At 47.1% G+C, this 24,196-nt stretch overlaps 1 protein-coding gene across 2 annotated transcripts in view; it reads left to right on the forward strand.

Moving 5' to 3' along the window:
• SUSD6 (sushi domain containing 6) overlaps nt 1-24,196 on the forward strand; it is a 92,155-nt gene that overhangs the window by 35,524 nt on the left and 32,435 nt on the right. For both annotated transcript variants that reach the window (XM_043472393.1, XM_043472394.1), the window contains exon 2: nt 7,219-7,423. In XM_043472393.1, the coding sequence (XP_043328328.1) occupies nt 7,303-7,423 (121 nt within the window). In that variant the 5' untranslated portion in view covers nt 7,219-7,302. The remainder of the gene's footprint in view (nt 1-7,218; nt 7,424-24,196) is intronic.

Here is a 24,196-nt window from a genome sequence, read left to right on the forward strand (position 1 = left end):
AAAAGCGGAATCTCCTGAGTTTGTTGCAGTGCAGAGGGAGGTAGATGCTAGGATATGTCTGCTCCGGGGAATAAAGAGGAAGGATTTAACATTTCTTCCTTCTAGTCAGAACTTTTGTTGACTTCTGTTTCAGAGGAAATACTTCGGGGCTCCTCCTTTTCCCTAGAAGACATTCCAGATCCCTTAAAACTGAAAGGACACTGGGGGATCATCCAAGCCCATACCCTGAGTGCCAGGAAGAATGAATGACTCGTCTGAGGCCCAGCCACTGTTGGTTGGTGGTGCTAGGACTTGAGAGCTGTCTCCTGCATGCAGGTCCATGCTGCAGTCATCCTGCTGCTGGGTTCTAGAAAGTAGTCATTAGAGATGATTACAGGGAAGGTTCCTTGTGTCTGCTGGTGTTCCTGCTGTCTGAAGCTTGAGGAACAGGGTAGAGAGAACAAAACAGCAAGAGGCTATAGTGAGCAGTTCTGGGAAGAAAGACAAGAATACAGGGATATCAGAGCAATTCAGAAAAGCCTCCAGTACCTGCTTTACCCTGGCTTCAGTGGTTTCGAGAAAGTGAAAGTGTTAGTCACTCATTTGTGTCTGACTCTGCGACCCCATGGACTGTAGCCCGCCAGGCTCCTCTGTCCGTGGAATCCTCCAGCCAAGAATACTGGCGTGGGTTGCCATGCCCTCCACCAGGGGATCTTCCCGACTCAGGAATCGAACCTGGGTCTCCTGCATTGTAGGTGGACTCTTTACCATCTGAGCCAACAGGGAAGCACCAGGAAGTTTTTCTGAGAAAAACTGAGAGTTATTTTTGTGATTTGTAAGAGGTAAATTTTAACAAGACTCTGATGTTTGTGTCCTTTGGGCTTTGGGACTGGAGATGAAAAGGAAATGGATAAAGTAAACATTATGACTCTCAAGGATCTCAAAGCCCAAAAGACAACTTTGTGCCTATTGAAGTACTCAGCTGATGGTGGCATAAAAGAAAGGGGAAGATATAGAGGTTAGCAAGATTGGAAGGAGCCATTTATCCCCGGGGAGGAAAAAAGTGAACTGAAGACATCTAGAAGTAATGTAGTTTTGTCATTTTATGGGGGAGGAGTGGGAGGCATTTAGATCTGATAAATATATAGGTATCTTTTGCTGCTTTTGCCCAGCCAAATCAGGATGAGTGAGAGTGAAGAGGGGAGACGCCACTGGGAGAAAGGGAGCGGTAAAGAGGGCCCCACGGCACATTCTCTGTTCTTATCACACCCTTTGAGGAACTCTGAACTCCACAGAGCTAGCACTTAATTTCTGTACAATCTGAAATGTAAGGGTTAAATTCTGTTCTGACTTCATGAACTGTTGTCTTCCCCCCATCACATGTTAGTATGGGGGTTGGTGAAGATGGTTAGTCAAAGGAACAAACTTATTCTAGATTCTCCATCACCACCGTCCCCTTTCCAGACTAGTCTGAAGCAAGGAAAGGATATCTGTTGGTCTTACTTGTTCACTTAGCTCTTATAACTAATGGAGAGATGGCCATGACTTAGGAAATAATCTGTCCTGAGTCTGAGTTGTAGAGAAACCCAGGTAGCCTCTGGGAGACAGGTGGGGCTGAGTCAGGACCCTTAGCCTCCATAGAGGAGGGCTCAGTAGAGTGTGACCTGAGCGTGCCACCAGCAGGACTGTGACATCCTCAACCTGAGGAGCAGGGAGAACAGGGCATTGTGCGCAGGAATGGGCCCCAGGCACAGGGGCGACAGGGAGCTGGGCTGGGTGCCCTGGCTGTTCCAAGGTCCCCCTGACCCCTGCTGCTGCCTGTCTAGGCTGTGAGCCATTTTTCAAGGTGACTCTTAGGATACCTTTAATCTTAGCAGGCTCTTTGGTTCATCTGGAAGCATCTATGGCAACAACAAGTAAGCAAACTTTGTGAACTCAGAGCTCATGTTACAGGCTGTCCTCAGCCCCAGAGGTGTGCCACGCTTATTGTCTTTGTTCTTATGAGCAGTTTTCTCAGGTCACCTTCTGCTGTCTTGGCTTAGAGGCTGAGACTGTGAATAGAAGGCCTGAGTCTTACCAGTTCACAGAGCAAGCAGTCCCTTCCATTTTGTCCCTTTTGAGCCTTAACTAGAAACTAATGAGATCACTCAAGCGTGCTTTTCACAGATGAGGAAGCGGAGGCAGAGCTGAGGGCAGTGTCCTTCCTCTTGGCTCTGGACAGGAAATGAGTGCTCACGACCATCACATTCAGCAGGGCACAGTCACTCAAGCTTTTGATGCTTTGGGTTCACAGAGGTGGGAGGGGCCAGATGGCAGTCTAAATCATGGTGGTCTCCTTTTACCAACAGGCTATAGGGGTGGCAGCAAGAATCCCAAGAAGGAAAATCAGAAGGGTGAATGTAGGTTTTTCCATGACTCTTCCTCACTTCATGTTTTGGAAGGGAATGCTGGACGAAGAAGTGAATTGTACAAAGAGAAGCGTGGATGCGCTCTGGAGGATTCTGTGTCTGAGAGAGACTTTGGAGCCGTTTTTTAGGTGTGAAAACAGAAGCCAGAGAGTGTTCCTGACCAGCAAGCTGGTTGGTGGCAGCTGGTCCCCCAGGTCCTCTCCTCTCTCCTCACGTCCGGTTTAGATGCTACATGCCTTTTAAGGATGGGTGTGAGTGCAGGTTTTGGAAGTAGGCATGATTAGTTCCCAGTTCCTCTTGATCATAATTTTTCCCAGTTTTTTTTTTTTTTACTGTGGTAAAACACACATAAAATAAAATTGACTATCTTAACCATTTTGAAGAGTGGTATTAAGTGCATTCATAATGTCGAACAACCATCACCACTGTCTGTCTCTATAACTCTCTTCATCTGACAAAACCTTAAACAGTAACTTCCCATTCCTTCCTCCCCCCATCCCATGACAACCACCATTCTACTTTGTTTCTCTAAATCATAATTTTTTAAATCAGGGGAAGTGGTCACTAAATCCCCCCCCCCGCCCCCGCCCCGTAAAAGAAATACTGAAGTGAAATGAATTCTTTTTTTTCCCCCCAAGTTTTCGCTTAGGTTTTTTCTGGGGATTGTAATGAATACTCAATCTTAATTTCTTTTCAGTGTTTTTCTTTTCACCTTGTCTAAAGCCACACTTCAAGGACAGTTTTTTAAAATTTTGCATTCAAAGCAGATCCTTTCTTAAAATGATTAGATGTAGTGTGAGCCTTTCTCTATAATAGCTGAGTTTTCCCATTTTGGTATACTCTGGGGCTGTGGGGACTCACTTTTCTCCAAGTTATTTCTAAAGCACTACCTTTGGCTCAGCCTTGTGTGTGAACATTCCTTGACTCTCCTCTGTTCATCTTTTCTCTTTGCAGAGCCTGAATTTCCATCACCCCATTTGTTCTGCACTTGATCAGGTCTTTGACTCATGGTGGAATTAGTCCCTTGGCCCAAATAGCTGCTTAACAGTAAGGGAGGAACCAGCTGTTTCTTCAAAACAAAACATGAGCTTATATGTATGCATATTTTCCCCAGTTCCATACTTGCTTCTCCCCATAGTATTCATGAGTTTGGCAGGCATTTACTGCCGGCCTGTCTGGTGCCAGGCCCTGTGATGGCTTTTGAAAATTCCATGTTGAGTAATTCACAGTCCCTGCCTTCAGGAACTTTGAGCCTGGTGAGGTAAGACAGATAAACAGATGTAATCACCTGATAGAGGTACAGTCAGAGTAGGGTGCTCAGGGCACTTTGGGAGTAAGAAGAGGGTTATTTCTACTGGAGGTGGGTGTGATGTGTCAGAAAAGAATTCCTCCAGGAGATGACCCTTGTGCTGAGCCCTACAACTAACTATTCCTGGCAGAGAGAATCAGATTTACTGGAGTGTCCATTAATTTGTTCAGGAAGGAGACAGGTGGCCTATGGGAAGGCCTTGCTGCATTAATTTTATTTTGTATTTTATCTATTTGATTAGGTAATATACAAGGTACAACACTCAAGGAGATGAAAAGGGAATACATTCAGTGAACACTGAGTCTTCCCCCCTCTTCACCCCTAGTTCCCCCCTGATAGCACTTGGTAGCTACCAGTTTCTTGTGCATCAATTCCAGAGAGAGACTTTCAGTGCATACAAGAGTATGTGTATGTATGTGTGTATGCATGCATGTGAGTGTGTGTGTGCATGTGCACACGTGTGTTTCCTTTAAAAACACATGCACACACGCACATGGTTTTCTTCACGTACTAACTTTGGAAGTCATTCCATATTAGTACAGACTGAACTGCCCAGTTCTTTTTAAACCACTGCATGTATTCTGTTATGTAACTTAATTAACTAGTCCCCTTCAGTCTTGTGCCAGTATAAATAATGCACTGAATATCCTGCATATGTATCATTGCACACAAGTGGTTTCTGAGGACAGATTATAGAAGTAGAATGGATAAGTCAGAGAATATGCGCATTTGGGGGCTAGATATTGTTATGTGGTTCTCCAGAGAGCTCTACTTTAATTGTTTAGTTGCTAAGTCATGTCTGGCTGTTTGCAACCTTGTGGTCTGTAGCCCACCAGGCTCCTCTGTCCATGGTATTTCCTAGGCAAGAGTCCTGGAGTAGATTGCCGTTTACTCCTCTAGGGGATCTTCTCCACCCAGGGATCGAACCCAGGTCTCCCTCTTGGCAGGCAGGTTCTTTACCACTGAGCCAATGGGGAATCCCCTACATTAATTACACAGTGCCAAATGTAAGATTCTTTACCACTTGGTAACCCTGCCTCATACCAAGTTACCCTCCCCTTGGTAACCAGTCCTCTAAAATCCGTGCCACAGTGATCTTCCTGAAGGAATTTGCTGTTAGAACTTCCCTGTGTTCAATCCTTATAAGCTCCACATGGTCTTCAATGATAAATTGAATGTTTATTCAATTTTTTGAATAAACATTTTTATTTTTAATTTTTTTTTAATTTTTATTTTTTAATCTATTTTTATTTATTTGACTGCACTGGGTCTTAGTTGTGGTGTGGGGGATCTAGTTCCTAACCAGGGGTGGACCCAGACCCCTGCATGGGAGCATAGAGTCATAGCCACTGGACCACCAGGGAAGTTCTGGTCTTCAGGATCGATTTTAAATTTAGCATAGTCCCTGCCTCCAGCATCTTCCGGGAGTGTAGGGTTCCATTGCTCCCAGCTGCTTGTACTTGATGTGTTCCTTCTCCACTGGACACATCATTTAGTAGTCTGTCTAGCATCCCCTCTTCTGGGTTGTCTTTCCTGATTCCCTCCACTCCTGCACGGAACAATGAGCACCACCCTGATCTGGCCTCGTCCATTCTCTGCAGAAGCACTTGTGCACGTGCTGTCATGGGCATGAGTAGGTGTCATTCTCCATGATCCACTGGTTCTTGCCTCGCGGGGTGGTGAGTGCCTGCCCAGGTTACCCGCTCTGGCTGCCTGTACAGTGGCAGCACCAGGGATCCATTGCTAACTGGCTGGTGGCCTGGGCATAACCTTTAACTCTCTGAACCTTAGTTTTGACTTCTTTCAGAAGAGGAGATGAAGCCTGATGACCTCTAAGGTCTCCTCTGATGCTCAGATCTTATTAATAATTATGACAGCAACAGGTGCCATTGTTTACTGAGGACTTGCAAAGTGCCAGGCACTGTTTTGAGCACTTTGTCTGATCCTAATCCTTATGTCAACCTTATGAAGATGTTGGTATGGTTACTGTCTCCATTTTACAGATGAGAAAACTGAGGCTCAGAGAGTAAATTGGCCACAAGTCATAGCAGAGGAAAGAGATTTGAATTCTGGCATTCTGACTCTACCATTCTTAGCTACATAACTGTTTTTACACATTTACACACAGGTGGTTTTGTGTACCCTTTTGGGTCACTAGCAGACTCCATCCCTAGACCTCTCCTTGAACCATCCCTGTTCTACAGCTGTGAAGGCCCAAGTTGGAGTCTGGGTAAAAGCTGGGGACAGAGGACTCTACAGTCCCAACCATTTGAGGGTGGTGAATGAAGACCCAGTGGCTACCTCTCTTCTTGAGCCCCTTGGTCATGCTCATTGAAGACCCTCATAGCTGCTTTTCCTTTAGACTAAGACAGTTCATATTGCTGTCTGCAGTACCTCTCTTTAGAAGGGCTGTGTAGGCCTGAGCCAAAGGCTTCATACATGGATTAAAGTCAGGTCTGGGTGATATCCCTCAGGGACATCCTTTATTAGGATTGTAGATGGCAGGCTCGCTTATCTGTTTACATAAAGCCTTACTGGAGAAAGAGGGGTGTATGGCATTTAAGAAGGAAGTGTAACCTTATATTTGGAATATCTTTTATAAACTAGGATAAATGATATCAAATGAGTTAAGTAAAATATAATAGATCTATATCAAAATGTATGATCAACCCTTCTGCTTTCCTTAAAGCAAGTGGGAAAAAACCCTTAGAAGTCTTGATCCCTGATTTTTTTTTTCTCTTTCAAAGATACTGGTTCCTATTCTTCTTAAGTCTTTGAGCCAGAGTGGATGGTCGGGCTAGTCAACAGTTATGACTTGTTCTCCCTTCAGTCATTGTCACGTAAAGCCAACAGATGTGGCCTCTGGGGTCGCAGGTGTGTTGGGTGAGCCTTGATTAATTAGTCCATTTTTGAGATTCCCTGGCAGGAGCCAGGTCCCCAGGGGCTTCTCCAGCCTCTGGTGGTTGAGCAGGCCGAGCCAGGGGCTCTTGGCGCTGGCTGTGGCATTCCTTCTCTAGGCGGTGCATTTCTCCCTCTTAGACACTGTTCTCTGTTTGTTTGTTTGTTTTCTGGATAGTTGAATCTTCTCTGAGTTCAGTGGCAAAGGCAGAGGCAAACTCTGGTGCAACACTCTCCACGTGAACAACCATCTCTTTCCTCCTCTCTGCCGGAGCCCCCAGGGCAGGCAGGCAGCAGAGCAGTTTTTGAAAGCTTTGCCTAGCTTGACGGATCCCCAGGTGAGCCAGCACTGGTCTCCTTGTCCTGTCACAAGGATCTGGCTCCCAGGTGGTGACCACGCCTGTGGCAGCTTACTGTGGGCCTTGGCATTTCCCCAGGCAAGAGTTGAAAAGCCACTTACATGCTTGTCTCTTCTCCTGGCGGTAGGGATTCAGTTGCTAGAATTCTTTCAACTTTTTGTATGTGACCATGGCTTCCTTATCATAAAGGAAGGCCTATTGTAACTAACGTATGGCTAAAGCTTTCACTTATGTCCTTGTTGTTTTTTTTTTTTTTTTTTAATAGGTGAATCTACCCGAAGCTGACTTCAGAGTTCTTCCTTCTTGCTTTTACATTTTTCCTTTTAAAAATAACTTGGACGGATAAAAGATGTGCCATGGCAGGATAGCACCAAAGAGCACCTCAGCGTTTGCCGTGGCCTCCACGGGACATGGAGTATTCCTTCCCCTGGTGATTCTTAGCACCCTCCTTGGAGACGGACTTGCCTCAGGTAAGCGCCATCCTGCTGCCTGTGTGTGCGAAGGAAAAGACTCAATACCATTGTTTTCCCAAAGGCTGGGAGAGGGGATCCTTTGCTTCTGGAGCAGTTAATGGGAGAGGAAAGGGTGGCGGCTTTGGTGCTGGTGCTGCGATACAGCCGGGAGCTAGTCCTGGGGGGCAGGGGGGCTCCAGGGGACCTAGGGAGCCAGCTGGAAGTGGGGGGTATAGGAGCCTGCCAGGGGTGACTTGACCATCCCCCTCCCCTAGCCATAGTCACGTGTGGGACTGAGGTGTAGGATTCAGAGTGTGATGTTCAGGTAAGGATGCGCGCTTTGGAATCCTCTGCCTGTGTTCAGGGCCCAGTCCTGCTGCTCACTAGTTCTGTGACCCAGAGCGAGTCTCTGCTTCTGTAAGCCTCAGGTCTCTCACCTGTGCTATAATGACAGAGTTGGGTAATTGTAACATAGACCATGTAGTCCCCAAAGCCTAAAATATTTACACTTTAAGATATTTGGTCCTTTATGGAGGAGGTTTGCCACCTTACCCCCAGCCCAGAACAAGTGATGCTCACTAAGAATGTGTATGAATGGAGTGGCTGTCAGAGTAAGAAGAAAGAAGGGACTGGGCAGAGCTAGGACGGACCTCAGAGGCTGTGCGCTGGCCCAGGGTCGTGCTCATGGCAGCCCTGGGACCAGAGCCTTGCACAGTGTCTGGTGCACCAGCACGCTGTCCTCTTCCCCAGCTCCTCTGGGGAGGTGTCCCAGCATGTTACATGGCCGTGCGAGGGCAGAGCTTCTGCCTTCGGCCTCTTTAGCTTCATCGGGCCATCGCTGGTACCCCCTACTTTCTTTTATGGGCTTCCCCCAACCCTCCCATTCCACACCCCATTTTCCAGCTACCCACACCTTCCCAGCTTTCCATTCAGGGTCTGAAATCAATTATCAGGGACTGATGTTCCCAGACTGGCTGGATAAAGGGATTATTCTTGTCCAGTATGGAAAAACATAAGTCTGTAGTGTGGGCTCAGACCGGAATGGGAAAATTGGCTCTGTTGTTTTCTTTCCTTCCCCCCATTTTCAAAGAATCCTTCCTCCCCTGCCATCCCACCCCCTCTGCCCAGTCTTTTTATTCCCCATAAAACCTATGTACTGGCGCTGAGCAGGGTGCAGACAGGGGAAGGGGTTTCACCATTGCTTCATTCTAGTGCACCAAGTTGCGATATTTTTTCCTCTCTGGAGTGACTTCTGGTGGAAAGAGGTGCCCACAGCTTGGCCTGAAACCTAGAGCACACCTGTATGGCTGAGCTTGCCATGAGTGGCATGCTAGGCAAGCTTGCCAAGAAACCAAGACTCTCAGATAATCTGAAGTTGAGGAAAGGCAATCAGGTCAGAAGAGGTCTCCTCTTCCTGCATTGCTTACCTTTTCCTATAGCTGCTCTTAAACAGCCATTCCAGAGGCATTATAAATGAGATGCTTGGTACCCAGGGAGCTTTAATAGATATGTTCATGTGTCCTGGCACAAACATGACTGCAAGAATCTCACTGGACAGAGGTCAGCAGGCATCCTCTGGAGGTGATTTGTCTGTGTAGTCTGTGGTTGTAAATACCACGTGCATGCCTAGTATTGGTCGTAATTGCTCAGGTTTAAAAGAAAAGCATCATGAAGAGGCACTTGAGAGTTCTGGGGTAAAGTTCTGGGTAAAGTGATATATGTCATGTCCCTAGTTCAGTTTTCTGTCCTGGTTTCTCTTATCTGCAGCCCTTGATTTGGAGTTATAATGGAGACAGGGTTACAGAGGATTGGGTTCAGTTTGCCCCTTGGTCATATGTTTAGCAGAGACGGAGAGAGTTACTGAAAGTTCCCTTTTTCGGAGTGGCTAAAGGAAGCATATCTTACTCTTCACACCTGGGCACAGTCTGCAGGGGAAGACCAAGTCTAAAAATAAGGCCTGTGCTCATGTTACCCAACTTGCCTTTCTTGGGCTGGAGAGGAATTAGGATCCCTGCTGTGTAGCAGTCTCTCCCAGGTCTCTTTGCTTGTGACTTTAAGAAACTTGCTGTATGTATGACCTCAGGTAAATCACTTGACCTCTTGGTGTCACCTATAAAACAGAAATACAACACTTGAGGATGTTAGGTGGGTGTTGTGTAGACTAATAAAAATGATTGGAAGGCGCTTGACATGTAAAGTGCTCTGTGTAATTTTAAATAATAACAACAGCAGATTTGGTATGTGACCTCCTGTTGAGTCACTCTGGGCGGGAGACTTCATGTGGATGACGTCCTCTTCTGTCTTTAAAAAACAAACCTGGAGAGACTTCCCAGGGGGTCTAATGGTCATGCTTCCAGTGCAGGGGGCTTGGGTTCGACCCCTAGTCAGGGAACTAGATCCCACATGTCACAACTAAAGATTCCTCATGCCACAACTAAGACCTGGAGCAGCCAGATAAAGTAAATAAATATTTAAAAAGCAAAACAAAACTGGAGATGTAGAGTCATTTCTTGGGTTGAGGATAAGGGGTTGGTAGGAAGTGTCAAACCTGACCAGTTAAGGAAGGATTGATTACGTCTGGAATCCCTTTCGCCTTCCATGTTTGCATAGTTGGATGGCCCAAGCCAGCTGCCTTGCTGACTCATATAAAAAGCCTTTAATTTCCATTTTCTCCCTGTTCTGAGCAATTTTATTGAAAAAACTCAGTATTTTATTTGTTTTTGTTTTTTTTCCCCTTTAAGATGTTACCATGACACTTAGTGGCTGTGTTCAAAAAAGCACCTAAAGCAAGGAAGGCAGAGTGAGAAAGCTGAGTGCTTAGTGTTCGCTGAAGATGGAAAATGCGGAGAGCTCGGCTCTCGGGGGGATGGTGTGGCTTTGGCCCTTAGCATCACTCTGGCAGAGAGATGTTAGCAGGTGGCCCTGGCTCACCTCACCGTATCTGAAGGGACTTGGAGTCCGAGGTAACATACACTGAGCTGGGAAGAGAGGACAGGTGGGGAAGTGATGTGTATGGAGCATCATTTGTGTGTCAGGCTCTGTGTTACCACATAAAAGTTCTCAGAATGCCCGTGATCTCCGTGGCCCTGTGACGATTTTACAGATGAGAAACCGAGGCCGAGGGAGTTCAGGTAGCTTGCACAGAGGCAGACAGTTGTAGGTGGGGAAGCTGGCTGGGATTTGTACCCAGTCTATCTGACTCTTGCCCATGCTCTTGCTGAGAACCACACTACCTTTGCTGAGTGGCTGGCTTCTCTGAGACCTGTTTCTTGTACTGCTCTCTGTTGGAACACTCAGATCAGCATCCTTCAGAGGATAATTTTGACAGAGGAAGAGAGACACCGTCTGTTCTCTTTCCTGGATGAAAGAAGCAGGAGTCATCTCTGGGTTACCCGGTCTACCTCTGTGGTTGTTTCTGTTCTTCTCTGCAATGACCCTTGGTTGTTTGGGTCCCAGTTCAGGCACAGGGTTCGCCAGGGCAGTTCTATTTTTGGAAAGGAACAGTAGGGACCACAGCAAATTGTTTGCTAAATGAAGTTCCCAAAACATCCGCAGAGCATCTTCCTGTCAGCTGCCGACCATGCTGAGGACGTGATGTAATCTCTCCATGGTGTAATTACCTGTGACTATAAAAAGACTTGGGGATTGTGGTAGGAGGCTGGATGGGTCATTATAGAGCCGGCTGAACCCTGGCGTCATGAAAAGACATTGAGAAATTGCCCTCTGCTTGCTGAATGTTGTGCCATGATTAGAACACCGCCAGCACATGGTATGAGCTTTGCACTGTAACTTTCGAACAAAAGAAGCCAGAAGTCTACCAGGCTGAGCACCTCAGTGGTTCTCCTCTGGGTTAAAGCCTCATTAAACACAAATTCCACCTACCAAACAAAGGTGCCCCGCTACCCTGGTCCTTAATTACAAGCCTACAGGTTATCCTTACCCACCTCTTTCTGTAAAAGAGGGTCACAGGGTGCTTTAAAAAAAAAAACCTAGGTGACTGCTCAGAGTCTTTAATTGTTCTAGGTAGGTTTGTAGATGAATTCTTTCACCACCTCTCACCGACTGGGAGATTCCTTTCTCCCTCGTCACCCCAGCAGCATGAGCCTACAACGGCGTAAGCAGTCCTCCCATCCCAGGCGGCTGATACTGGTGTAGCCAGCTGCCTGGACTGTGGCCAGATCAGGAGTGACCGTGGCTGCCTGTGTGCAGCTTTGGGGCCTAGAGGAACGGCAGTGTTTCGAGACAGTTCTTCCATGGTGCGGTGTGACTGAGAGGGATGCCTGCTGCTGGATCTCCCTGACCTGTTTACCCTCCTCACCTTAAGCCAACCTTCAGTTCGAACTCTCCATGAAAAGGATGAATACTGCCTCAGTGCCTCACTGCCTGTATTACCTTGGATAATCTTGCTGACCTCATTGTCGGTGTTTCGCTAGAATAGGGAAGACAGTAGATGATCTTACTTCATACGACTGTTGTGAGGATTAAATAAGATAGTACATACGAAGCACTTAAGGACATTGGCGTCCAGAGAAGTAATTGCCAGGTGTGAGGACCAGACTCTAGCCCCAGTTGATAGCAGTCTGTACTTCTGACACCACAGCTGATTAGCTCCGTTGGAAGGTGCTCCTTGTTTCTTCCGTGTATCTTGGATTCTTTCGGATTCAATTCAGTGCATCTTGAGTATATTTAGACACATACGGATGAGTTCTTCCCAGTCCGCATGCCCCTGATTCTCAAATGCCACATGTTGGCATCTCACACATGCAGAAAAGAGCAGCAGTGGCCCTTTGCAGTGCTGGGGCTGAGGGTCAGCCAGGTCATCTCACAGTCAGTCCTTCCCTTCAGTGAGGCTTCTTGTTGGCATCTCAGAGCTGGGATTCCCTCAAAGCTGCTGGTTGTTAGGAATGTCCAGAGGTTTTTTGAAACCTTAACAAAATTGATAATGCAGAGGTCTGTTCTTTTTTTTTTTTTGGATTGTGCTGGGTCATCATTGTGGTACGTGGGCTTTCTCTAGTTGTGGCGCACCGGCTTCTCGTTGCAGAGCACAGGCTCTGTAGAGTGCGTGGGCTGTTTAGGTGTGGTGCGTGGGTTCAGTCATTGAGGCTCACGGGCTGTAGTTGCCCCACAGCATGTGGGAATCTTAGTTTCGGACCAGGGATCGAACCCGCGTCCCTTGCATTGCAAGGTGGATTCTCAGCCACTGGACCACCAGGAAGGTCCCCCAAGGGTCTGCTCTTTAAAGAGGTATTTCATCTGCCCAGTGATGAGAATGAAGGGTTACATTCTACAGAATTTCTAATCACATCTAGGAGAACACAAGATAGAATTAAAAAATAAGAACTCTTTCCTCATCTCTCCATTTTGGTAGTGCTTTTGCCTCCTCCTCCTCTCCTTAGCCGTGTTTGACAGCATTTCTTTCTGTAAGAGCCTTTTTCCTACCCAGGTTCACTTGTTTCCCTAGAGACAAGGTTTTCCCCCTGTGTTAACTGCCATAACTTGTTAGCTTTGCCAGTAGCCAAATCTTTTAAAAGTACAACTGTTTAATCATTTAGAATTCTGGGAAGTAGTGCAGAGAAGATAAACAGATTCTCTTCAAGGTTTATTCTTTGCACAGCGTTTTTTCTTTTCAAATTCACAAAAAGTATTTTAGCTGTCTAAACCAAGGAGGGGAGATGTGTTTCAGGAAGTTATCTCCAAGAACTCCTGCAGGATTATAAAATAATTCTGCTCTGGCCTTTGTTACTCTGAGTAGCCAGCGAGTGACACTTTATATAATACAAATGTCCTGACTATCAGTTCTTCACATGCAGTGGATACAGGTCTCCCTGGGAGAAGGCGGGACCTGCGTATTTATTATCACTGGCTTGAGTTCTGACAGCTCGGCCTTGTTGACTCTGGCAGTGGGCGGCTCAAGAGAATGTTGTTGGGATTGTCACGCACCAGACAGGGACAAACGGGGCTTGGGGAGCCGCCTGTCAATATCTGCCGAGCACCGATCTCGGCACTTCAAGGTGCGGGGCCAGCAGGAGCGGAGCCTTGGATGTTTCTGCTTCCCAGTTGGTCTCATTACTTTGGAGGCCAGATTGCAGAGGACTCAGTGCAGCCATACTCAGGCTCCTGATGACGATGCACGCTTGCTCCAGATTGCTGACTAATAGCCTGTGAAGCTGACATCAGTGGACTGTGTGACCCTCTGATTTGTGCCCATCATGCAGTGGAACTTGATCTTAGTTCATGTTCTTCTTGGCTTTATAAAAGTTTGCACATAAGCTCCTTGAAGGCAGAGACAGTGTCCTTTGTACTTTGTTATAACCAGGCCAGGGGTCGTCCCGGGGAGGTGGTGGTGGGAGGGGTCACCCCCGGTAGGACTGTGCAGGGTCATGGTCCATCCTGTGTATGAGGACAGGCAGGACGAGTCCCTGGCCCTGTGAGCAGCAGCAGCCTAATCAGTGGTTCCCCATAAGACCCTGTGCCCATCCTTCTTGGGAGTGGAGAAGGATGTGGAAGTATCTTCATGCTTTAGAGGGTGAATGTGGTCGGGGCGCTCTTCTGAGGGGAAGGGAGTGGGGCTGGGTAGGTCGCCCAGACAGGTTCATCACCCAGTGTGTTAAATTTCAGCTTGAGCGAGAGTCTTTGAACCCAGTGAGGGTTCCCTTGGGTGATGAGGAGGGAGGAGGGGTAGGCTTTCATTACATGTAGGGAGTGAAGTCGTGTGGAATAATGCATGTGCGAACCATGCTGGCTCTAAACTTATTCTGACGCTGGAGAGGGAGACGGCTGCTTGACGGGTTTGGCTTCCCTTCCCTGCCCACAGGTCCCTCTACCTCTGTCCCTAAAGTCAAGGTTGAGGGCACTCCTTATTCCCCTTTCCTTGAGCACTAGAACCTTCAAGCCTGTCTTTACACTGTTCTTTCAGTGACTAGATTTCCTGTAGCTAGAAGTCCGCTGTCTCCCCTCCCTCCCCTTCTCCCTTCACTTCATCCTTTAAGATTCAGTTCAAAGTCACCTCCTCTGAGACAGCACCCATCCCCTTACCACTAGAATGAATAAGGTCTGAGGGAAGGAGAGTTAGGCTACGTGTGTTATTTGCTGAGTGGAGTAAGCAGGAGCTCTTGGTCTCAGCCCTTTCTCTTGGGAGGATGTCAGAGAGTTTTTCCTATGAACAGGATTCTGATTCCAAGAGTCTTGACTGTCTTTGATTATTGAAGGGACTGGACAGCTCATTAAGGCTTCTGGGAATTCCTGCTTTGGGGAACCGGAACCCTTTGTCCTAAGATCATGATACACAAACCCTGTGGACTTGTTTCAGACCCTAACACCCAGGTTTGCCGTGGAACAGATTGGATTTCGTGTTTTCATAAGCGACATCAACTCGTTTAGCAAGTGTGTGTTGATGATATAAGGCTGGCCAGGGGTGGGGTGGGGCAGCTGAAGATAGGTAATGCCATGGAGGACTTTCAGGAACTGGGTACTGGACTGGCTCTTGTTGGAAGCTGTCACATGTAGTCGGTCCACACGGTCAGCCCATGAGAGGTGGGTGGCTGCAGCCAGGAACAGCACTCTATACCAGGAGGAATGCAGACGGGGCGGTTTAGTCTCTGATATGTCCACTGTTTCTTGTTGAGCTCCTGCCAGGGGTTGCGACAGTGCTGGCTCCTGTTCTGTGAGATACTCCCCGTGGTCGCTATTGCTGCCCTGGAATACTCACAGGCAGCGCTCTGGACTCAGGTGCAGATGGTTGTGAAAGGCCTCTCTGAGGGAGAGGAGTCTACCCCAAGACCTGAGACAAGCAGAGGAGACAGAATGGCAGAGTCAGGTTAAGAATGCAGTCTCTTGGGCCGGGTGGGCTGCTTGGAATCCCAGTTCTGCCACTCACGTGTTGTATGATTTTCAAGAAGTTTCTCAGCATCCCTCAGTCTTCCTACATGTGAGATGACGTACATACCATGTGGGGTTGTGGTGTGACCGTCATCACTGTTGTTATGTGATACCTCAGCCAGCCTGTTGAGGCCAGTCTAGAGGGAGAGAGAGAGTGAGTTTCGTGTCTGCTGGGTTCACCTGGGCTCTTCCTTCCTTTGGAACTTGCAGCATCACTTCTGTTGAAACTTTGGAAGTCCAGTATACTCTGTCCTCTAAACTAGTTGGCTGCTTACCCTGCTGGTTGAGTGAATGGTCTCTTCTATTTTGGTGGAGTATGTTTGGAAGCCAGAGTTTCAAAAAAGAAAAGAAGCGTAGCCTTAGCCTAAGAGTTCAGAGATTGGGCTGAACATCACCAACAGCACAGTTTGGGGGAAGCATCCAGAGGGGTAAGATGCCGCTGGTGGAGGCAGCTGGGTGCTCTTCCTAGCTGAGTTGTCAGAGCAGTGGAGGAGGGAGAGGGAGGAGGAATAAGCTTGGTGTTAAAGGTCAAAAGGTTAGGGAAAAAAACAAACACCAGTTAGTTAATGGATTAAGGGTTGAATGAGTCTAAACAAGGAAATAAGGAGGACTGGAAGAGGGTGTTGCTTTTGGTACAAGTCCCTGGAGAAGATAGGGAGGAGAATGAACTCTTTGCCTGTGGGGTCTGGAAGGGACTGGCTGAGTGAGGCCGCCTCTCCAGGCCGGCCCCTCATCCTCTGCATCCACCCAGCCAGCCCATGGGAGGCGTGCCTGACAAGAATGACTTATTTCAGCCAGTCTGACACACTGCATGGGGTCCCACATCAGGAATTCCATGGGGAAGCTTCCTCATGCTCAAGAAGGGAAGGGAGAAGAGGGGAGGAGCAGCTGGCCATGGGCATGCAAGTGTATCCAGAACCGGTCAGCTGGGGTTGGGCCAGTGCCTGGAGCTGTTGGGCTGAGGACTCTCCCGTGACTTGATGTGTGCAGGTACAGAGAACCGTTGTGCCTTCTAGCAGAGATGTGTTTCCGGTTTGGCCACACGGCATGCAGGATCTTTAGTTCCTTGACCAGGGATTGAACCCCTGCCCTCTGCACTGGAGGAGCAGAGTCTTAATCCCTGGATTACCAGGAACGTCCCAGTGTCTCAAATTTCTTACAAGAGACCTTTAGCAGAGGAACCCCGTTTTCTACGCTGTTGCTTTCAGCACCTCTTTGTCAGGCTCTTGAGAGGCTTTGCGGCCCCTCTTGTTCAGAAATTCTGTTACTGCTAGCAGCAAACCCTGGCCCTGCAGCAATAATTAAGATTGTGAATGATAGGATTAGGTGAGTTAGTACATGTAACTGGGTAAACCATAAAAATTATTCCAGTGGAAAGGATTGTTGTAATGCTTTTTTTTTTTTTTTTACTTTAGAGAGCATCTCTTCTCTGAATTGCTCGAAGCACTTGGTTAACACTAACTGGTTAATCCTTCATCTGTCCCTGGGCAGAAGGCTGACTTTTAAATAGCCCACTTTGTATAGATCAAACTAAAGTTTCTAACAGAGCCCCAAATCTTGAGTCTAAGGCCCAAATCTGTGGAGTCTAAAGCTTGGATCTCCAAGTGTGAGACTGCCTCACTCCTGGGAATAAAGAGTGTGAGATAAGAAATGGAGGGATCCTTTCAAAAAAATATTTTTAAAATTTCCACTGACATGGTCATGTCCGACAGGGTGGCTGTAGTCAGGATTTTGAGAAGCCTAGAAACCTTCCTCTTGGAAAGGCCCATGTTCTTGGAAAGCCCCAGAGTCCTGTTGGGAGTGAGGGCCTGGTGTCAGCTAGGGAAGCAGAAGGCTAACCCTGGACACAGAGTTCTGTTTAGGCTGTGGTTGGTGGTACCTGAGGTGCCAGATTCTGCACCATAGTGCCAGCATCCCCGCCCCCCCCAGCACATCCCTGTGGAAACCCACTTGCCACCCCGACGTGTCCCAGGATGTGTCAGGGCACCCACCGCTGGTGCCTGTTGCCATGGCAAGGCCCCAGGGAGGTAGGATGAGGTACCTCCCTGAGTGTCTGGCCCAGGGCAGTTTTCCTGCAGAACAAATATTGTAGCCTCCACTGGGCAAGATGGCATCTGGGCAGATCAGAGTCATGACAGCTCTCTAGTCAGGAAGAGGCCTGGGCTGTTTGACCCACCGTTGTCCCTTCTGACGTCTGGTCTCAGCAGCGTAGAGCTGGCGAAGGGAGGTTTTGTTCTGTTCTCACTGTTAGGTAAGGCCCTCCAGGACCATCCAGATGTTTCTTCCCAGGCTCTTGCTTTCCAGCCTCTGGTCACAGCTTCAAGGGCAGTTAGTGTACTTTCTTGCACAAGGTCTTGAACCTAGAAGTGAGGGAAGAGGGGCTGAGGTGGAAAGCTCCTCCTTCCTCCAGCGGCAGCTCCGTGGGCTTCTAGCTCAAAGTTCAGGTCGTTCAGCTAAGAGTCACCGACTTGAGAGGGAAGCAGCAGGCTGACCCTTGTAGATTATATGCATCATTGGGTCTCAAATTTGAGTGTGTGTTCGAATCCTTTGGGGGCCTGGATTGCTCGGCCTCACCTCCAGAGTTTCTGATTTGCCAGGTCTGGGGTGAGACCTGAGAGTCTCTGTTTCTATTAAGTTCTTACGGGCTGCTGCTGAGGGTCTGGGGACCGTACTTTGAGAACCATCGGTTTGCACTTGGGCTGAAAAAGCCCACTTGACCTTTCCAGAGCAAATTTGATAAGATGTGAACAGAGGGTTGGAGAGGTCACGAACTGCTGGGATAGAGGAAGGTCAGAAATAGGATGCTGCAGGTGGACCAGCCTAACTTGAAAACTGAGAAGAAGTTAAATGATTAAGGAAGGTGCTGGCTGGTCTCTTACCTTCACCAGCCCAGTTCTGGTCCTTGCCAGCTATCTGAGAAAGGGAGGGGCCAGGCCTGGGGAGCCCAGCGGCCTCACTTTGGGCATCTCCTCCCTCCACTTCCTATTCTGCCCTCTTAGGCAGTGATGAGCTCCGAAAGTCTGTGTTTTAAGTCTTTCCACAGCTTGAGTTCCATGGTACGGAGAACAGGGTGCCGAGCTGGAGTCCCAGACATCAGCCCCTGTACCACCTCTCACGAGCAGAAACTGAAGGCTGCTTCTTCATGGCAAATAGATGGGGAAGCAGTGGCTGACTTTATTTTGGGGGGCTCCAAAATCACTGCAGATGGTGACTGCAGCCATGAAATAAAAAGGCGCTTACTCCTTGGATGGAAAGTTATGACCTACCTAGGCAGCATATTAAAAAGCAGAGACATTACTTTGCCAACAAAGGTCCGTCTAGTCAAGGCTATGGTTTTTCCTGTAGTCATGTATGAATGTGAGAGTTGGACAATAAAGAAAGCTGAGCACCAAAGAATTGATGGTTTTGAACTGTGGTATTGGAGAAGTCTCTTGTGAGTCCCTTGGACTGCAAGGAGATCCAACCAGTCCATCCTAAAGGAGATCAGTCCTGGGTGTTCATTGGAAGGACTGATGTTGAAGCTGAAACTCCGATATTTCGGCCACCTGATGCGAAGAGCTGACTCATTGGAAAAGACCCTGATGCTGGTAAAGATTGAAGGCAGGAGGAGAAGGGGACGACAGAGGATGAGATGGTTGGATGGCATCACCAACTCAATGGACATAGGTTTGGGTAAACTCCGGGAGTTGGTGACAGACAGGGAGGCCTGGTGTGTTGCAGTCCACGGGGTCGCAAAGAGTCGGACACGACTGAGCTACTGAACTGAATGAACACATTGCTCAGGGGTGAGCGCTCTCCAGGGTCCTTCAAGCTTGTGTACCCAGCATTCTTCTTCCTTTTTTTGGTTGCGCTGGGTCTTCGTTGCTTACATGTGGGCTTTCTCTATCTGCACTGAGCTGGGGCCACTCTCTAGTTGTGGTGCGTGGGCTTCTTGTTGCGGTGACTTCTCGTTGCAGAGTACAGGCTCTAGGCACGTGGGCTTCAGTAGTTGGAGCTCATGGATTTAGCTGCAGCGCGTGGATTTAGCTGCTCTGCTGCCTGTGGGTCTTCCCAGCCCAGAGATCGAGCCTGCGTTCCCTGCTTTGGCAGGCAGATTCCTACCCACTGTACCACCAGGGAAATCCTACATGGCATTCTTTAGTGCCTCCTCTCACGGCTTCTTCAGCAGGGCGAGAAACTTCTACTTGCTTGTTGTTTTTTTATTCTTTAATGTGTGTGAAAACTTCTGTTCATACTGAACCAGAATCCCATCAAGGGACTGACTGTCTGAAAGTGAAACCAGAGAAGTTCGGAAATTGGAGTAACTACTTTTTAGAGTCTGTGGCCTCTGCAGTTACGCTGTTCCATAAAACTGTCCACAGAGGGGTAACTTAGCATCATTGTCAGGTGCCAGCCCCTATACCCCAGATCGTCACACTCTTTGCCAGCAGTGTCTCCCAGGATGTCTGAGTTCTCATTTCCAGGTGCTCAGAGAGGTCGGCCTCCCTTCCCCACTGCCCGGCACAGCGCTCATGGGAGGCCTGTGGAAGTATTAGCTGGTGCATGGAATAGAGGGATGTAGCCAAGCGCCTCTTCTCCTTTGATTTAAACCTTATGTTAAGTGCCCTCCTTTGCCCCTTCTCTCTCCTCCCTTTCTGCTCGTTTTACTCACTCTGTGTTCTGGCACAGCTGGCCGCCAGTGTTTGTGCACCATGCGTGGAGGGGCTGGGGTGTGCCTGCGGAGTTCCCAGGGGTCCTACCCTAGCCATCTCTGTGAGGAGCACATCCAAGCTCCCTAGTCTTTCTACTGTTCCCTTCTGTCTTCTGCCCACTTTAAGCAGAAGAGTAACTCATTCCGTGAGCTACAGAATGTTTTCGCCATCCTAGGGGAGGTTGCTGCTCTTCAGGTTGAATTGGACCCCGTTTGCAGTCTTTATTCCCTGCCCCCGGTATTGGCAAGCTGGAGGACTCCTGGCCTGCCTGCCTCAGAACCGTCATCTGGCTCCTCTCCCCAGCCTCCGTCTGAAGGGGCACACCAGAGATTTCCCAGCCTTGGCTGACTGTCACTTAGCTGCTCTGCTGCCGCCTGGGTGGCTTTCAGGCAGCTCAAGCAATGACTAGCCTGAGGTCTCCCTGGAAACAGGGGAAGATTGAGGCTGATTTAATTCATTTTAAGTGAAATCACCAGCCTTTTGATGATTCCATTAATTTCCTCCCTTCTGAACACACTCATGCTAGCAGTAATTGGAAATCCTGACTCTGTTTCTGATTTCCCCCCACTCCTCTGCTTTAATCTGAGGCAGCTGGATATTGTGCTCTGCTTTTTCATTTACTGGAAGAGCAGTTTGAGGATGATTTTAATGACCAGCTTTGACAGTACTTCCAGAAGCCGAGACTGTTGCTGTTCTTCAGTTCACACCCACTTGGGGGCCTCTGGCTCACTCACCTTGCTCCTATAAAACTCTGCTTTGCTCTCCGTTTGCAGATGGGAAGGGGGCCCTGTGAGAATGCTCTCTTGTCCCAGGTAGTGTGTGCAAGCTTTTCATCACTCAACATTTGCAGACCTACGAGGTGTGCCAGGCATGGTCTAGTTACTGAGCGTTTCCCTGCCCCCTCTTCCCTGACCTGGTGGAAGCACAGAGGCTTGAGCCTGTGAGGTTCCAGCAGAACTTGTGACTACAGACCTTGGGAATTGTCTCTAAGGCTTTCTCTGTGTGTCTTTATGATAGTGATGCCTATTTCAGTTTTTCCTTTCTTGGCTCTAAAGAGAGATAAATAATGTGAACCACCTCCCAAGATCAGAGAAATAATGGTTGCTTGCTGCCATTGGCTGTTGACAAAATATAAAGCGCTTTCTTGTGTATCATGTCATACTGGTGTCCTCATAATGACTTACAACAGCCAGTAAAGGATAAAGCTGGTTTTGAACCCAGGTCCTCCCATTGCAAGTGAAATACTTTTTGTACTACATTGTACGTGTGAGTGTGTGTGTGTGTGTGTGTGTGTGTGTTTAACGCTGACTTTCCAATGTCATTGTCTTTAGCATATCAACCACTTAAGTGTTAAACTATTATGTATGCACTGGGCCTTCTGCCAGAGGCTGAAGTCCTCACAGTCTAATTGGGGGGAAAGATAAGATAGAATGCATCTTCATTCCCTTGAGCGGTTCAGGTACTGAGTGCTATTAGAACGAAGAGAATTAAGCCTGACATCATCCAGGAAGGCTTCCAGAGAGCTGAGACTTAACGCTGGGCCTGGTGGGAAGGCAGGATCCAAACCAGGGAGAGCTGGAAAGGGGAGTTTGGCATTTGGCCGCCTAAGACTCTGGGATACAGAAATGGTGATGAGGTTTTAGTCCTTCATCAGACTGAGAAAACTAACATCCTCTGGGTGATGCTTTCCCAGCTTTCCTGTGCTTTTAAAATCAGGTTCACATACCCCATGCCCACAAAGAACCATTCAGTTGGTCTGGAGTGCAGCCCAGCAATCTGCATTCTTTAAAAGTTTTTTAAAAATAATATCAAACAATCTCCCCTCCCTTCAGTTCTCTTTCCTGAACAGAAGAAAACAAGGGTGCAGGTTTCATTTGTTCCAGAGGCAGAACCTATTCAATACACTGTTTCAGGTGGTGAGGGTGGCCGCACTTTGAGAAACACTGTACCCTAAGCAAATGCCCTCTCTACTGGAGGAAGCATTAGGGGTTAAGAATCTGGGTTTTGACACCATAGAAGCCCCACTCCTAAGGACTAAGTGTTTAGGATAACTAAGGAGGAAAGGAAGGTATGGTATTAACTGATATAAGTTTAAGGTGACTCTGATAGCCACTGGGTTAGTTGGGGTGCTCTCTTGAAGGCAGGTAGGTGGTGGGGGCATTGAGGCTGAGGACCTATAAACAGTTCATGCTCCGGAGTTAACTGCATGTGCCTCTGACTCTTAAGCATTTTTATAGATGCTGTGTGGTAGCTTAGCTTTCAGGTGGATGTTGGGGGTAGAAGCAGCCAGGGATCAGTCAGTGGGTGGATGGAAGGTGGTTTAGGATTCAGGGTTGTTTACATTGAGAGCCCTGGAAAAGGTAACGCTGTGTCTTCCATCGGAGTTGGCAGTCTTGGTGAATCTTATGATTTTTCTGTCAGTATTTTGGCAACAGATGGGACCTAGGGTGGCCGTGAAGATTAGAAAACTTACCAAGTTACTAAACACCCTGTTAGGAATTAACATTCTTGGGATTTTCTTGATGGTCCAGTGGTTAAGACTCTGCGCTTCCATTGTAGGGGGGCTAGGTTCCATCCTTGGTTGGGAAACTAAGATCCCACATGCCTGGGGGTATGGCCAAGAAAAATGATATGTCTTAGTTTTGGGGTGTTGTAAAATACCTATAGTAAATGTGTGATATATTTCAACTAATAACCACTTTAAATCTATTATCCCATTCTTAGTTAATGAAAATTTTCAAATACTAAAAAAGTACAGAGACTAATATACCTGGATACTTGCCCCCCAGATTTCATATTTGCCTCATTTGCTTCACATGTTTTTCTGCAGAGATATAGCTAGTATCCTAAATTGATATGTATACTTCTAACCGTGCCTCTTGTATTTTTACATACTTACATGTGCATTTACATCTAGTTTTTTAAAGGGCCCTCAATCTGTGGAAGTCGGATTTCATTTATTTATTTTTTTGCATTTTGTATATTACAAGTTTTACATATTTACTCATGCATTCCTAAGTGATATAGAATATTGTTTTGTGTTTTAAAGTGTGTGTAATCTTCTGTAGCTTCCTTTTTTCATTCAACATTGCTTTTGAGGTTTATCCATGTTGATAAATTTGTTTTACCTACGGTATAGCATTCCATTTTGGAATTCTGGTATACTGTTAATATACCAGAATATTTATAACCATTCTCTCATTAATGGATATATAGGGGACAAGTTTTTCATTCTTAAAAACAATACTGCAAGGAACATCCTTGTACATGTGTCCTAGACATGTATACAAGGTTTCTCTGACATACACACCTAGCAATAGAGTTGCTGGATTGTTAGAAGTGTTCAACTTTCTGTGTATTACCAAGTAGCTTTCCAATGTAGTTGTTTGAGTTTTCACTGCTAGTGATGCGTATGAAAATTCATAGTTCTGCCCTGGTGGGTCAGACGATAAAGAATCTGCTCGCAATGTGGGAGACCTGGGTTCAGTGCCTGGGTTTGGCAAGAGCCCCTGGAGGAGGGCATGGCAACCCACTTCAGTATTCTTGCCTGGAGAATCCCATGGACAGAGGAGCCTGGCGGGCTGCAGTCCATGGGGTTGCAAAGAGTCAGACACGACTGAGTGACTAAGTGCAGCACCATATGCTTTGCCACAGCTGGTCTTGTTAGATATTAATTTTTGCCAATCTGATGGACATAAAATGGGATCTCTTGACTTTTGTATTTCTTTGACTGTCTTCTAGTTTGCAGATTATTTTAACTTTTATCTATGGCAGTGGTTCTGAAGGGTCATTGGGGTCTTTTCAGGTGATTGACAAGGTTAAAACAGTTTTCGTATTACTACTAAGATACTGTTTGCGTTTTTTGCGCTCATTCTTTCACAGGTGTGTAGTGGAGTTTCAGAGACTACATGATATGTGTTGATACCATCACTGTGACTTTATTATTTTTAAATGAATTTATAAATTAGTAATCAAAATTGGTTTTATTTTCAACAATGGTGTGTGTTGATAGATGTAACACAGAGACAACTTTGAGGGTTCTCAATAATTTTTGATAGTGTAAGGGGGACTTGAGAACAGAGTTGAGAACCGCTGCTTCTTTATTCATACTTTTTTTCTTTCTGAAATGTGTTTTCTTTGATTTTCTTAAGAAATCCTCTTCAAATTTCATAAAAGTTGGGCTCATATTTTCTTGTAAAAGTTTATTTTTTTAAAATTTCTT

This window comes from Cervus canadensis, chromosome 6 (assembly GCF_019320065.1).
Source record: "Cervus canadensis isolate Bull #8, Minnesota chromosome 6, ASM1932006v1, whole genome shotgun sequence".
Classification (NCBI taxonomy): Eukaryota; Metazoa; Chordata; class Mammalia; order Artiodactyla; family Cervidae; genus Cervus; species Cervus canadensis.